This window comes from Plectropomus leopardus, chromosome 14 (assembly GCF_008729295.1).
Source record: "Plectropomus leopardus isolate mb chromosome 14, YSFRI_Pleo_2.0, whole genome shotgun sequence".
NCBI classification, from domain to species: domain Eukaryota; kingdom Metazoa; phylum Chordata; class Actinopteri; order Perciformes; family Serranidae; genus Plectropomus; species Plectropomus leopardus.
In genome coordinates, this window is record NC_056476.1 from 9090799 (window position 1) to 9108422 (window position 17624).

The window sequence follows — 17624 nt, forward strand, 5'->3', positions numbered from 1 at the left end:
TCACAATGAAAATAAAGTGATTCACACTGGGTAATATTTTTGTAATTTTAGTATACATAAGATGCCAGAGTGCATTAAACAGCATCAAAATAGAGCTTGTTTATCAAGAAAGTGCCAGTGGAGGATTCCCCCACGCCCACTCAGAGGTCCTAGCTAAGCCCCTAATGTCCTAAAAATGTCCTGAAACCCATGAAATGTCCAAAAATCCAACAAATGTAATCAAATCCAACATATGTCCTGAAATCCGAGAAATTTAAAAAAAAAACAACAAACGTCCAGAAATCCTAGAAAACTCCAGAAATCCTAGAAATGTCCCGAAATCCTAGAAATGTCCCGAAGTCCTAGGTACGTCCAAAACTCCTACAAACATCCTAACATCGTTAAAGCCGAGAAATGTCCTGATATCCTACAAATGTCCTAAAATAAGACAAACATCCCAAAATCCTAGCGATGCCCTTAAAATCCTAGAAACATGGGGCTGCTGTACCTGTTCCTGGCCTACTATCATTGTGTAAAAGTGGCCCCCGAGCAACAAGTTGAGTATTCCTGCTCTATAATGTGTTTGTATTTTACAGCTTTTACCTTTGATGTGGCACGCACACATACAGATACTGACTCCACCACAAACTAGTTGAATTTTCTTGCCTGCATTTGTGTTTTGTTTCTTTCATTTTTATTTGACACTTAACACACCCCGCATGCCTACATGAATAAACAGCAAACACAACCCTCAGCGAAAGCGCAGCAATAACCACAAAAAGACAGATAATGATCATCCGCGTTGGAGTGTCAGCTGGGGCTGGTGTAAGGGCTACAGGGCCGACCAGAGCGGCGTCAGGGGCTTGTGCATTGTGCGTTAGTGCTTTCTAATTGCCTTAACTCCAGTAAGTGCCTGCAGCTCTCTGTCTAAGCAGCCGACTTGAATAAAACTCATCTTCTGTCAAAAAAGTACAAGAAAAAAGCATAAATTTTGATTTATAACAACTAGTCCCTTTTAGAAGCTAATAAAGCTGCACTGAATTCAATACCTCCTGCAACGAATCCACAGTTACAGCAATAATTGGTCATCTTCAGTTAGAGGTTTTGACTGTGAAGCAGCTGCAGGGATTATTGAGCATATATTAACAAGATACATTTACCATTATTACAAAACTGCTGGCTGCAACTTTTGTTTTTAACAGCCTTTAGTCCCGCTGGTATATCATACTCCTTTGCTATCCCATGTTTTTTCTTCTCTGTGCAGCTGGTTGAATAATATATCTATATATATATATATTTATATATATGCAGCCCACGTTAGTTTTTGATAGGTAAGGTAAGGTAATACTGTTGGGATACACTACTGAAGAAAAAAATCGCAGACACTCCAAGCAAATTTCAATGACCTGAAATTGCTGATACGTACAGTCAGATGAATGTCACATGCCTACATATCCCATTGTTGTCTAGATTTGTTTTTGTAAACACGACAAAGCACAATAGAGCTGAAAACACCAGATTACATGTTTTACATGTCGCAATTGTGTTAATTTTACCAAGCAGTGTAAACTCTCCCTCATGATGACAAGACAAACAAAAGCGCAGGACAGCAATGGGAAGAACATAAGAGGAAGAAGTGGGCCAAACATGCCATTACAGTCAGTGACCTTGTGGAACCATCCGAAGCGTCACAGTCTGTCTCTGTCTTCCTCTTAGACTGATTGCTATGCTGCTGCCACATCACTGGACTGATGTGAGTGATGGAGGACTTACTTAACTCCATCCAGCAAGGACAGGAGGAAGGAAACACTATGTCCTACAACACCTGAATGTCAACTGTGGACCATTGCTGTGCTATGTCGCCCTCTGTTGGCCAGTTGGGGTGCAGGGAAGTGATCTCAAAATTTAGGGACCTGCAAATAACAGCAGTTCAAGCTAAGCAATTAAATTTAAAAAAGCCTTCCAAGAAAAAGAGGACAAAACTCAGACAATTACACAAAAATGACCAACAATAAAAAACTGTGGACACCGCGGCGGGTGCAACAAGCATCATTAAGCAACATCAATTACTTAAATTGACACTTTAACAGCAGAATACAGCACTGCAGAGGCAGCCAACACAGCCTAAAGACAACATTAAGTCCCCAGCAGCTACAGTCATAAACAAAGACTTGCAGTGGTTCCTAACCGTTATCCTTAAGGGGCCCCTTCTCAATTACTGGGTAAACTGACGACCCCTGAGTGAGTGACAAATGACATTTCATGTTATATTCAATGCGTAACAACAACAGTGCAGCGGAACTGATAAATCGTACAATAAGCTTGGGGTGGTATCACAGTATTACAGTGTACCAGGGTATTTAGAAATCCCAAAGGTGTGTTTTTCAAAACCATCATAAATACAGGTGATCATCTTTCTAAATTCACTGTATGTAGTGCGCAGCATGCACCACCAGAGCAGCCAAGCTGGAATAGGCTGCTGAGCTCAAAAAAACTGTGACACCTCGTGGTAGAGTTATAAGTTACAGGACTGTAAACAACCGGCAACTATAAGACAGAGACTGCAGTGAATAACAGCCTGTTTTTTTACATCCAACGTGGTGACTTAAGGATTTATTTTGACCAAACCAGAGCTAGTGATCGTTGGAACATTGAACTTTCTAACGAGATTACTATTAAGAGTAACCAAGACAGTTTGGGCGAGTTTTATTTTTGTTCTAGTTTGAATGTAGTGAATTTTATGATGAGTTAGCGAGGCAATTAAGACTTGTTAGTCTTGATGTGCCAGAGAAAAACTTTAATTTAAAATGTGTACAGTTGTATTTCTCATATAGTCTATACCCAAGTGAAATTCCTGGAATTTCAGATGTTATGAAACATTTCATATCATCCAAGTCTACTGTACAATTAACTCAAATAATGAATGCAGTAACTGCAAAAAGTTTGTGTAAAACACAATATATTTGGGGGGTTTTTCTACTGATTATTTCTTGTGAATATTACATCAGAGATAAGTGGCACTGATATTTTTTTTTACAAACTTTTTATATGAATCTCTCCCTGTATTGTGCTTTTTCTTTTTTTTCTCATTTCTTTCTCCATTTTTAACAATCATACATACTTAATCAGCTTCTTTTTCATTTTATTTTTTTTTACATATTCAATGTTTTCCTCTCCTTGGTGCTTGGATATTGTTCCATTAGATTTTTGGTTGCTGTAACTGCATACTTTTCTGCAGGAGGAGGCTGTTTAGCAAAGAAGGAGGCCCTGTGAATACAATCTTGCACTTAACTTTAAAAGTTTTTTTCCACACAAATGAAAGAAATTCTGAGGTAAAGGCCAACTGAGTTTAGTTTTAAAACGTTTTTGTAACACCCATTTAGATCACGAAGGCCTGAGGACCCCCAATGAAGCTTGGCGACCACGATTGGGGGTCGGGACCCCCAGGTTGGGAACCAGTGCATTATATCAAACAGAGAGCCGCATAGTTATTAAATTATCCATGTGTTGTTGTACTCACTTTTCTGGACTCTTGAACACCGCGGAGTTTGTCACAATCTGCTCCAGGTTTGATCCATATCATTCATCCTCAGATCAGACAAAAACCAGTCCACTCAGCGTCTCTGTCCCAGTGTAACCAGTCCATTTCTCTTCCTCCTCTTGTTGTTCTTACTATTTAACTGGCAGGTGGCAACTCCAGTCCACTTAGCATCTCTGTCCCAGTATAACCAGTCGCTAGCTTCTCTGGTGGCTCTGTGCCCCTCGGAGTTCTCAAAAATACGCGCTAATGTTTGCAGTACTCTGTAGTTTTTGTCCCAAACAGCAGAAAGTCCTCACGAAGGACACGGAAGGCAGAAGTCTTGGAGTTCATGTAGAAATCACCGGACGGTACCGTTTCCGCTTTCTGTAATCAGTCAGATCCGGCTAGCGCGTGCACCTGTTGAGCATGCAACTTCTGGGTGTGTTTAATTTGAGTCACTGAGCATGCCGGCAGGTTGGTGATTAAATCCGTTATTAACTATTTAGATGCTACATATTATTTTTTTATTTGTTGTAACTTTATGATGGACGTAAAATATGGCACTCTACTATACTCGAGAAAGTAATTATGTACAAGAAAAATCATCTTACTGATTTTTAAAAATACTCAAAAAAGCACAAGTAGGCCGACACAAAATAACACAGTTTATTTTCCATGACCTGTCAATTAAGTACAAGGACACCAAGACAGTTGAACACGTATTTTACAGACTGTACTTCAGGGGATGATTTGGCTGTGACTTTGGGGTTTATTTTTCGCATGACCCTCCCTTTACCATAAATAACAATATTTCACAGTTTCTGGTTATGATGAATGGTATGATTTTGGATTTTTGTAAAGAAAACATGCCTGTCAAAATCTGCTTTCGGGTTTGAGGGCTCTGATTCACTCTACAATGCTTAAAACATAATCTGAAGTGCCTCCCCCCTTTTGCACCACCCTGTCCCATCTCATAAAAAACCAACAGTCCCTAACAACAGTTAATGCAACTGTCATATCTGCAAATACACCTCACCAGAAACCACCCACCACTACAAAAGTGCTTTTTCGGGGATCCAAACGGTTTATTTTATTAGTGCACATGTATGAAACTGAAGGGGAAAAAAATACAACGTGGTCAGTAGATGGCAGCAGATTTCTTGTCAAATTTTCTCAACCCCCTCAGTCTCCTCTGTACAGGCTGTATTATACAATTGGATGCATGGAAAGGGGAGTGAACACCATCTTTTTGGAGAGATAATAAAAAATGGGTGTGTGTTGTTTTCTCCTTTTTTAAAATTTTGTCTGCAGCCTAGTGTCTGATTGGTTGACACTTTTAGAGTAGTTTTTCCCCCCTTGCTGAACTTTCCTCTATAAAACCTGTGATGCTGCTGTGAAAGTTTCATTCTTTTGAAGTGCGCAGCTGATGGATTTAACTGAACTACAAGGGAAAAGTAAACTTTTAATACTGGATTAACTTTTACGGTGGAATATCAGATCTAAAATTAGAGTTGGCTCATTTTGTTAATCACTCTCAACTTTAGTTTCTAACTGTCTCTGAACCCCTGGGACAAGTTGCCTTTACGCACAATTTGCGCCATGGCGAACTCGTGTCTTCAACTGAGCGGCTTCCTCATCAGCTGCCTCGGCTGGCTCGGCATCGTGATCGCGACATCCACCAATGAGTGGGTGTTTATGTGTAAATACGGTCTGAACACATGCAAGAAGATGGATGAGCTGGGGGCCAAGGGACCCTGGGCGGACTGTGTCATCTCCACAGGACTGTACCACTGCGTGTCCCTGACGCAGATCCTGGACCTGCCAGGTAGATACTGTGCCATGTGCATCCCTACAACAGCACTATTTAAATAGCCTAAATCCAGGTTTATTGTTTTTTTCTCACGTGATATTATGCTATTTATGTACAGTGTGCTATTTCCACCACTTGATCAGTTTTTATTTAATTCTGTTTTGTATATAAAATACCCAAATACCCACCCTACAATAATTGACAAGTTGATTTTACTTTTTTTTAAAAAAAGGAAACCAATTGCCAAAAAAGTAAGTAGATAGAACTATTAGTCTTAAGTTATCAAAAAATTAAAGGCTATCTATTTGTTAAATTAAAATTAAGTCATATGTGCTTAATTTTGTGAAGTTGTTGCAACTTAAATATGACAAGTTTAGTTAAATCAATCTTAAGTTTTAGCAACTTTGGCAAACCAAGTCCACTGTGCTATATATATTTATTCTGCTGGTTGCGAATTGGTCAATAAAATGTGTTATTTTTTTTAAACATGTTAATATAACAGAACGTGCAGATCTTCTTACTTCATCATTGGCAAAATCTTCTTTGTCATGACCAAGTTAAGTCAGACTAACTTGGTTTACTCAAGTTACTAACACTTAGAGAGAACAAAGTCATTTCAATTCTCATTTTAAGTTGCAACAACTTTGCAAAACTTAAGTAAATGAAGCTAAATTTAAAGTAAACTCAACAAGTAGATATAAAGTAAACATAAACTAAGATTAACAGTTATATTTAGTTTTCTTTTATTACATTATTTTAAGTAAGATCAACCTGTCAGATTTTACAGTGCAGAAGCTTAACCTTTGATGCAAAGTTCCTCCTTTTTTTGTAATATATATATGTTTAATATGTGTTTCTATAGCCTACGTCCAGACGACTCGTGCCCTGATGATCACAGGTTCGATCCTGGGTCTCCCAGCAGTGGGAATGATCCTCATGTCCATGCCCTGCATCAGCCTCGGGAATGAACCCCAGAGCTCCAAGAACAAACGCACCATCCTGGGAGGAGTGCTCATACTCATAGTTGGTGAGAGACTTCATTCACACAATGAAACTATAACAAATTGTTGGGACAGAGACTTAATTTCAAGATCACACACAAATACTAAATCAGAGCAGGTCAAATTGTTTTGTGCTCACATGCACAAACCAAGATCCCCATGATCCTCCCTGACTGTGACCTCTTTTAACCCCACCTCAAATGCTTACAAGCTGCTGAGAGCAGAGGATGTTGAATCTTACCGTCTTCCTCCCCAGGGTGCAGCCATATGCACACACACACATTATATGTTCCTGTTCCCTTCAACCCTCCCCAGCAGACCCCATCACATTCCTCTCCTCCACCTACTCTCCTCCACACCCTGCCTTTGTCCGTCCTGAACTGCATGGAAACTCACTCCCTGATTGTCCACTTTACTGTGCTTAGAAATATTTGGCCCGTGCTGCAGCATTTTCCAACGCCTGCGTTCCTCAAAATACATTTAAGCACCTGCGTCCATTGATAGACATTTCCACCGCCCACGTTTTTCAGAGCAAAGCATGCACCCCTGGCTCACACACATCACCATATACAAAAGGTTAGAGCCCTGACTCGGTTATAGGTTTTCTATTTTTTTTGTCACTGGAAACATTTTTACATCAGGGAGAGTTTGTTTGTGTGTTTGTTACACAGCAGAATAAAAATCGAATAGTTGGAGTCCTACTTTAATTATTTTTGTAAACTGTGTCCTCAGAAGCAGCAGTTGGGAAGCTTTCAGTTCACATGGTATTTGTGGATTTGGTTATTACCCTGTCTAGTGCAGTAAATTCAAATCATATATGCAGTGAAAGGATTTCATGCAGTTGTTCTATGTCTACCTTGTGTGCGTACTGGCACAAATCCAACATATACCAAAATGTATCCCTGTCAGCTGTATGGGGATATCAATATTTGTACAAGTCTTAGAGCGGGCCTCTCTTCTGTAGTTCAAGGCAAAGCTTTTTATAACACCATTAAGTCTTGCTGCTAACTAATATTATTGTACACATTCTTCCTTTCAGTCTGTTGTCCCCTTGTGCCCCATTTTAGTAATAAATGATAACAAAGCTGTAAAAAGTTCCACAGTTACTGACAAGCTTTGCATCCTGAGCTTTTTATGTAATTTACCCTTCAGTGGACACTGTTGTGATACAAGATGTATGCGTGTACATACACTATTCAGCAGCATAATTTTGCATTTGAAATTTGACTACGCTTTATTCAAGTTTTGCTGTACAGGTTTTTAATTTAACTTGTGTGAACAAGCATATGTCACTTTCACTGCACTGATTTCATTTAAACTATTTTTCATCCCCCAGTTTTATTATGTAAATTACACTTCATTTAGCACTTGCACTTCAAAATAGTACTGCAAGGTAGCGCAAGATGTATGGTTTGTATTCAGCACCATAATTTTGCATTCCTAATTAAGTTGCACTTTATACACATTTTTACATACAGGTTTTTAATTTAGCCTCTGGGTGTGTATGGGTAGCTTTTATTTGGTCTATTTGCATGTCCTGTTTTATCATTTGAGCTAATTTGTCATTCAAAGCCCATTTGCACCATGTTGATCTCCTGGTTTTATTATGTAATTCATCAATCAAAGCTAGCCCTGTGTATAACTTCTATATGTGTATATGTTGCTTTCATACGCATTGTTTTACATTCCAAAGTTAAGTTTTCCTCCATCTTTTCCTCCTTAGCAATGTGCGGTATGGTGCCTACAGTCTGGTTTCCCATCGGCGCTCATCAGGAGCAGGGCCTCATGTCATTCGGCTTCTCTCTCTACACTGGATGGGTGGGCACTATCTTCTCCCTGCTGGGCGGGTGCATTCTTACCTGCTGCTCCTCAGAGCCCTCCTCATCTCGCTCCTACCAGGACAACAATCGCTTCTACTACTCCAAACAGGGAGGTGGCAACCCGCCAGCAGCCGCCTCCACCAATCATGCCAAGAGCGCCCACGTCTGAGAGGGTAGATTCTGCAGCGGATGTATAGGGGACTGTAGTTTGTATATAGAGACATATACACTCGCACACCAATCCAATCACTGTTACATGCAAACCTATAGTGGAGGAGAAGGAGACACATAAACACAGTCATTCATGTTCAAGAAAAATACACAAAGTCTTGAATGAGCACACATTCAGAAAACACACATAAAAGAGAGATTTACACACCCAAACACACAAAGACTGTTTTTGTTGGAGCTCTTATTTTTCGCAGATGGATGTTTTTGGATCGCAGAGCTCATCTTATGGTCTCCTCATGTTGGGTGCGGTGTGGACTCTCCCTGCTGTTACATAATCGTTCAAGCTCCTGAATAACTGCCTGCACAGCAGCCTGAGGTCCCAATTACTCGAGGCCCTTGTGGACTGAGATATTGATCTTTTATATTATATCTATTTTTCTATTTCAATGTTTTTATTCATAAATTTGTTTTTTAAATCCTATAAAATCATGATCTGTTGTTTTGATATGAGCAGGTATGACAGTATTATGTTTGAAAATATGTTCATTTACGTTGTTTATCCACATTGATTTTTCTATGGCAGTATTGTGCAACTCTCTAGTGCGATTGCCTCCTGAGTGATGGACTTGATTAAAAAATGCAGCACTGTGTTTTTCCCAGCCACTGCAGGATGATGGGAACATAAATTTCACAGCAGAGCTTTCGCCAGCAGTGTTACAGTCACTACTGGAGCCTTCGTATGTGCACTGACTTGGCAAAAAATGACTTATTAGAGAGTACAAAGCCTTAATCTATCTTCCTCATCTGATAGTAATATTTCATAATCCAAACCTTACACATTTCCATGTGACTAACTTGCTTTGTTTATTTTTGAATAACAACTATGTGACAAAAAGCAGCTTATCCTGTAACTGTGGAATTATACATTTCCATTCTTAGTCAAACTTCTTCACATAGACCAGGTCTCTAAAGTATGTTTCTATGAGCATGCACAAAAGACAGTGTTATATCAATTAGCTTCTATCGAAGGAATGTGATGACTTGAATGTTCGATAACTCAAAGTACTTTGAACACAGATGGAAATTTCCAACTCATATCTGTGCAGAAGCAGTATTATCTGGTTATTTATTGTTCACTGATGTGCTGACATTTGATTTTCTACAATAAAGACAAAAGAATTAAAAGTGCCTTTGTCTTCAGTCTGTCGCCATAATGCTCTCACCCAACACCTCACTGTCTTTACATTACTAAAGATAATCCACAGACCTTGCTAGGTGCTAGGTCAATTAGCAGTAGATGCACGCTTCCTTCTGGCGAGTGTAGTTTGGTAAAAAGAAAATAGTTACTACATGAAACTGCTCACAACAAGGTCTGTGGATTATCTTAAGTTACCAGGTCATGATTTCTGGAAAGAGACATTGCTGTTGACTTTTCCAAATGTATTTTCTATTTTTTTTTTCCTGCTTCGAGCACCACGAAGGAAGTGCCACCTAGTTCCATTATATCGGAGACCATAGAGACATCTCTACGGCCAACTCACACCAAAACAATCAAGACTGATAAATAGCACTAAGATAGGAGGGGACATATGTATTATTGATTTAGGGGTGAGCTGTCCCTTTAAGTTTGATTTTGTCACAAGCAACACAGCAGACAGAAAGCTGATGCATGTGACGTGTGTGTGACACCCTAAGCACCCTGGACTGGAACAAGCTGACTGTGACACTGTTTGTTGCATACTAGTGATATACTATTGTGAACATATGTGTGTGTGTGTGTGTGTGTGTGTGTGTGTGTGTGTGTGTGTGTGTATTTATGTGAAATACATGTAAACTGAGGGTGATGAAAAACATGAACTGTTATTAATGCACCATATCTGTCATGAGACTCAGTGACCTTGAGTTAGGTCGGCACAGAAGAGTCTGTCTCGGAGACACTCAAAGAGCCACACAATGTACCAGTCCTCCCCTGCTGACTACACACCCGCACGCGCACACACTCACACACAGTTTGCAACAAAGAGAAATAATTGTGTCCATTGTGTGGCTGACTTTGTGCTCCTCCGTCCATATCAAGGTCACAGAGCCATAACATAGATACTACATGATACTCTGGAAACAATATGTGCTATCTCGTTGTCCTCAGTTTATCATCAAACACACACACACACACACACACACAACCATCTGTGCTAGTTTCTACACATCATCCTGTCACTTGATTGTATTTCCTGGCACGCCTGTGTGTGCAGGTGTGTGCGATCATGTCGGTGTGTGTATTCCCTGAAATGTGATGCTGTTCCAGGCACACAGCCATTCGGTCCACAGGGGGCCAGTGGGAGGATAGTGGGCAACCAAGCTGTCCTGTATTACTGAGAGGGACTGGCGGTGTTATGATATGCTAAAATGTTGCTATCTTAAGTCTCTATCTACCAAGAAAACTTTATTGTTGACTCAGGGAAGGATGAGATTCTGCTTAAGGATATTATCATACACCAACACCATTATTCTGTGATATTCTATCCTATCAGCAATTATTATTTGGTTATTTTACTTTCTGTATCCACTGAACATCACTGTGGCCTGACTATTTCTACTTCAGTTGAAGTTTCCGATTCATTTCCCAGAATACCATTCAGCAACACCCAGAGAACACCCGTGACCTTTTTCCCTTCCGCTGTGTGTTTCTGTGTAGGAGGTGAGAACAGAAATCATAGCAATAATGTTGGAGCAATAGAGCAGAGTTTTTACAGTTGAGAAAGGGTGAGAGCCGAGACCTCTGATCAAAACAGGTCTTGTTGCTGAGTCATGTTTTGGTTTATTGAAGTTTCACTGCTGGTGGACAAATAGGTTTTTCTGCCTCTATGGTTTTCACACAGTTTGATTGTAGGTCATTGCTGCATTGTGAAGCCACCATAGAAACCTCTGTTCTTTGGTTCTGAATGAGAAACACTACAACTTGAACTCTTAGTTCGAAGCATTGTAACTGCTGTGTTTATCATGAAGTGCTGTTATTCCATCTATGGTAGAATTTTTCCCCCAGGCTATGGTTTGACCAGTTAACATCAAAATGGATCAAGAAAGGTTCAGTACTTAACTTGTAACTTTTGTTTAGAGGTCCAATGTGTTGGATTTAAGGGAATATATTGGCATAAATTGAGAATGATATAATAAGTATGTTTTCTTTGGTGTATAATTACCAGAAAATACGAATTGTCATGTTTTCGTTACCACATCTACATAGCGAGCAGGTCTTGGAAGACTTCGTCCATGGAGTTCACCATGTTAGCCCTGGCTGTAGATCGTGAATGGATTACTCAACTGGCCTACTGGGCACAGGCCAAGTTTGTTTACATTCAGTGTTATAAAGACACATTGTGTTTCTTTGAGGTCTAGCAAACATATGTTGAATGCATGTCCTTCCTCATAAAGCATTTGCCAACCGATTTTGAAAGTTTAAAAAAAAACTTCACTGCCTTTGTGCATTTTTTGACATGTTACTGCCACCTGTTGTATAGTATAAAATCTTTGGCTGCTCTGCAAATCATGTGACATGCACGAGAATCAACAAATCAAGGATCGTACATAAAAACATGGTTCCATCACACTGATACTGATCAAAAACTCTGCAGAGAACCTTTAATTTGCAAGTTCTTGCAGAATTTGTGGTGCTAGAAGCTACTAGCAGGGCTATTTTGCAAAATGTGGACATACCAAGCTTATCACTGCACTTACACACTAGCCAGTTAGCAAACATATTTGGGCTAGTCAGTAGCAACACCTCTCCAATATAGCTTGCTCAGAAATCTAGCTATTTTAGGCACCAACCACAGTTGGAGAGGCTATTAGTCACTCACTGGTTGGGTGAATGATAGCTTCACCTATTTTGTGCTGTTCAGCTCTCAGTTCCCTTCAGTGTAAGCCCTGTCAATATGGTCTCCTATTAGCAAAATGCATGAATTTTAAACACTGATTGACTGAGGTGTAAAACGTTATGTGGGCTTTTTGGACTCCATTTAGCTCATCAGCTCAAAACAGACATGAAACCATTTTGCTTTAAAGAGGTCCTTCCATACCCGGATCAATATGGAATACATCGTACATCCACACACAGCCAGGCATAGTAGCACAGCATAATTGTGCATATCCTTCTCCAATGTGTAAATGTGACTGAACCTATTGTACAGTATTCATCACAACAGTTAAAAAAATGAGCAAGCCTCTTTTTGGTATTTGCAATAAATAGCTTTCATTGTTGCATGGAAGCAATATCAACAACTCAGCATAAAACAGTGCACCCAGGAGCAAAATAACCACACATATGGAAGAAACCATTAAAAAATAAATCAACATAAAAAACTACTACATTATACAGCTTTGTGCCAAAATATACAGAAAAGAAAAGGAATATCTAGTTGTTTGCGAGAGAAGCCAATCTCAACAAGTCCGACACACAAACTGGACACTTGGGCCACAGCAAACACAGAGCACAGGAAGAACATGGCACACCTTCTCCGAGACAAAATAAACAAACAGTAGCTGACTTTCAAAGCAATGGTGGCAATATTTGATTAATGCTTTACCCTTTATAGATTCGTATTAAAATAGTTTCTGCATGTTTTCTGTAGCACTCCTAAACCTTCTACTGTTCTATCGATGTCTACAGCAACCATTTCAAAATCCTTCAAAGGAAAGGATTAAGGTTTATAAATGAGCGTTTTCTTTCTAGAGTCTACGGTTGGTAAAAATATATTTTAGCAGTTTCTCCCAGGCCCCCTTGTGATTAAACGAAAAGTGAAGGCTGATAACTCCACCCAGCTCTTTTGTGCACACCTACCCGCGGAGGACCTGTGGATGGGAGACAGCTGTAGAAAAATACTTCTTTTCTCCTTCAATGCTGTACTTTTTCGCTGCTGTGATGTCTAGACTAATACTTTAAATCTGTCAATGAAATACTGAGCGACTAGGATCTAAAAAATAATCATTGCACTGTAGACTAAAGTCACCGTGGGAAAACAAAAAACATCTGTCTCCTTTTTTAGCTTATTAGCAGACCCTAGAAGAAAAACAGTTAGCTCTGTTGTATCTTAAGTGTTCACTTCGAAGAAACTACGATCTCCTGTATGTGAAAAGTAAACAAACATTGTGGACTTTGGCTTGCAGAGGTTGTGGTTGAGAAAAAGGGATATACAGGAAGTAGGCATACTGTAAGTGTTTGAGGGAGGGCGAGAGAGGAGTCTCCACACCCGTGTTTGCTACATCTTCTACTCCCTTTTCAAACGGAGCCCTGGTTCCCATACCCGGGTGAGGAAGTTACTGCACAAGCTTAGAAATACAAATAATCTTCTTTTAGATTATAGAATTCATTTTGCATTTAACATAATATTCAGTTGTAAAGTATACAAACGATTTTTGGTTGAGGATCCTGAACGATGATATTTTTTGAAGCAGATTCGGTTGTAACACACCTGTTAAATCCTCTCTGAGCACAGAGGTCGGCGTTCCCAGGTATCAGAACTAAGCCTGCGTTTGGTTTAGTGTTCTATTATGTCTCGTAGCAATCAGTCACCACATGCAGGTACAACATTTACAGTCTGGGCCTTGTGCATGACAGCATGCTACACATTCACCAGACGGTCACATTGAGGCGCAGGCAGAGACCACAAACGCACATACTGCACATGCACTCACACACTCGTATACACACACACACTTACAAAGCAGAGAAAATATTAAGTTGACTGTACAGTCCGGTGTCAGAGGCATGGCAACACCTGAACTCGCCGTAGTGTTTTGGCTGAATGTAAACCGGCTCGATTCTTTTGGCTGAGTCGGGAGGTGATCTGGGTCTGGACGATATTTTGGCTGAATAGTAATAGAACAGTGTGCAAGTGTTTTGGGATGCGCTGTTTTTTTTTCCAACCCTATCACCAGACAGAACGTTCATATTGGACAATTCTGCAAAACCTCACATTACGATTAATTGCAACCATTAATAAAACATCAGTTTCTACAACATCCATGCAGAGCACCCAATTCACCCAATATCATGTTCTGGTTTTGGTTATCGTCATCACTCCCCACCCCCTGCTGCACTGAGCTTGGTGTTTGGATGTACTAAATATATTCTACATTCACATAAAACCCCTCCCTCCACACAAGGTAACTGACTGAATTATGGATAAGATTAGGCAACTAAAGCAATGACGTAGTATAGGAAAGATAATGGTTTTGGATGTAAGAGAACTGGATACAGCGTTGGAGGCAGGGCCCCATTCATTTCTATGAAAGTTGCTCAGTGGTACATGAAGCCAGAAAAGTTCAACTGCTGCACTTAAAATCACCCATATGATTGACAGTGTTTCCACACTACATGGTCCTTAAAGCCGGCTACTTGCAGTTTAGCACTCTGCTAACTTGAATGGGAATAAAATGACTAAATTATGCAGCTCTTCTGGACTTTACAAATGTTAACAGACCAAATGGATCAAATTCTGATAGTTGAACAAATCATTTCACAGGAGATATGACAAAAATTTGATCCACTGATTTACAGACATTTCTTTTTCTTTGTAAGCCTATGGGGAAACCAGTATTTTTGGGCCACAGGGCATCACATGACAGATTTAATTACACTGATGGCCACTACAAAAGTTGATTTCAAAGGCCTTCTCCCTGAGGGCCTATTATAGTGTTTTTTTCTTTTAAAAAGGGGCAACAAAATTGTTGGTCTCAGGGCTGTAGCTAGGATTTAAAAAATACTGAAGTCATGAGTCCAAGGACTCCACCCCTTACACCTCAACTTCAACCCCATGCCCTCCGAAATTTTTACTAGACACCAAAATGAAATTCCATGTTTTTGACTTTTTTTTAAAAAGATTTTTGGTCTTCCTCCAAGAAATACTGAATTTGTTTTGGGTTTTTTTCGGCCTACTGGTAGTCACATTGAAAAAAAAAGTTTAAAAATACTGGAATCAGCTTGCAAAACATGCACCATGAGCAACTTTAATTAGTAGAATATAAACTCCCTCCAAGTCACTATATTATACAAATTTACAAAAATGATACAGAGAACATAATGAAGTCATTGAGTTTGTTGTCTAGGTCATCGTTCCTTTCATTTATTGTTATTTTTTCATATTTTTTTTTTGTTTTGTTTAACAGGTTTGAAATACAATATATCAATGGATCAATATTATCTACAGCCATAATTTGTCTTTGATGGGCACTTGAGTTTCTGTATAAAAGTCAGATGGGGTGCACCCATTCATCTCCTAAACCTCAACAGCTTTATGTTCAAGTGCACTACAGAAATGTCACAAAACTCTGTATTAGCAAGCTGCAGAATCACCCAATACGAGCGTAATTCAGAATAGCGGGCTGTTTTTTGAGATTGGTATCACAATTTCCATAATCAAAACTAAAGGAAAGAACCTTTTTTTAGTGGGGATGCATGTGGGAGAAGCAGAGGTAGGGTGGGGGTTAGCGTGGCATCCTTAGATTTAGTGCATTAGACAAATAAGGCTTCCCTGGAAGGGACAGATGCAGCAACAGGGGGGCAAGAGGGACAAGGTACAAGAAGGACACACGGCAGCAGCTATTGTAGAAGTGCCCCCACCCTCAATATAATAACATAACAGCATGCTATTTGGTGTATGCCAAAATCACTTACAGTCCAATGAGTGCATACATTCTTACTACAGAATCAAACTCTTAAATCTGGCAGCATTAGTTTACATGTCCTACACACTGAGCTCTGCAGGATCATGATTTGATTTGATTGATTTTCACAACATCTCTTCAGGGTGCGGCGACAGTGAAGGTAACGTGAAGAGTGGGACTTCGACACTAGCTACATGATAACGGACCGACAACAGGGAGGTTCAGTCAGACTAGTTTGGGCCGGGGTCAGGGCAGAATCACGGGGAGAGGAGTAAATGCTCCGGTGACAAATCAGAAGAGAGACAGCAGACACCCCGAGGTGGAACTGGAGCTAATGTTGCGTCAGGCCATGAGACAACAGATTGCTGTCTCAAATCCTGACTGAAAACCAACTCCGGCTCCATCACTTGTGACTTAAGAGTGGCAGCTCCCTGCTGACATGGCCGGATGAATATCAAGAGAAGAGTGAGGAGGGAAACAGATGAAGGAAGAGTTGGGCTAGAAGTGCAAAGAAGTGGTGGAAGAAGAGGATAAAAAATGTAGAGAAGAAAGACACAAAGGAGTTAAAAGCGGAGGAGAGGAGGAGAAAGGGAGAGAGATGGAAGAGGAGGGATTATATTTCAGTTCACTCAATTTCTTTTCAACACAATGCTTCTCGGTTAGGGACTGTACAAAAATTACTGGTCTAGAGAGGGAGTGGGGCCTTCCCTTTGACTTAGACAAAAATCGAAATACCCTCTCCAAATGTCTTAAAATAATAAACAGTATTGGTTACAACTAAAAATTTTGAGCCAGTCTCAGACTACAGGAGTTTTAAAATCTTAACTGATTTTTGAAATCAGGTTTCTTCACGCACATACAGAGAAACTTCATAGATGTTCTCCTCTCTATACTTACATGCACACACTACAAGATTTGAAAATAATGGTGCATCACGCACTACAAGACAATATTAAGATTACAGTGCCGGAGCGGTAATAATTCACCACCTCACGTGATCTCAATAAGAAAGATGCAAACAAAACGGAGAGTGATGTGGAGCGACAACTTGCAGTAATGTTATTAATGCTTTGAAGTGAGTGGGTTGTCTATTCTTTAGAAACTGGAGGTGAGATGTTAACTGTCAGTTTTAATATCTGTCAGCCTTAGTATGCTAGCAGGGTGACCTTTGGCTCACCTGGTAAAGTGTGTGGCCCATATAAGCTGAAGCCTGTGCAGTGGGCCGGATTTGATTCCATTCTGGTGCACTTTTCTCCGTGTCACCCCCTCTCTTTCCTGTCTATCTACAGCTGTCCTGTCAATAAAGGCAAAAAAAGAACCAAATTTAGTAGTATGCTGGCTAACATTAGCCTAAAGGACTAGAATCTTACTATTACCTTGCAAAACTGTTATTTTCATTATTCAGATTTTATCTACTACATATCAAACATGTTTTAAAATAATCAGGGCAGCCCTGATGAGTCTGTGAGTAGTTCAAGAGGTGAAAGACTGGATCTGTAAACCCCTCACAATACCAAACAATCTGGGCTTAACATTGGCACTGGCCAAGGTCCCAGATCTGATTTCTCCTCCGACTGTTGAGAGGTGAAACGGATAAATCTGCCCAAAACTCCTGTAGTATGAGCCTAAATTTAAAATGCTAAGAAAATTTGAAAATAAAA

At 39.9% G+C, this 17624-nt stretch overlaps 1 protein-coding gene across 1 annotated transcript; it reads left to right on the forward strand.

Annotated features, from left to right (window-relative positions):
- Nucleotides 1–4923: 4923 nt before the first annotated feature.
- Nucleotides 4924–9486, forward strand: cldn11a (claudin 11a). The gene is made up of 3 exons (XM_042501144.1): nt 4924–5324; nt 6172–6336; nt 8034–9486. The coding sequence occupies exons 1-3, from the start codon at nt 5099–5101 to the stop codon at nt 8297–8299; spliced, it is 657 nt and encodes a 218-aa protein (XP_042357078.1). The 5' UTR covers nt 4924–5098; the 3' UTR covers nt 8300–9486.
- Nucleotides 9487–17624: the final 8138 nt, after the last annotated feature.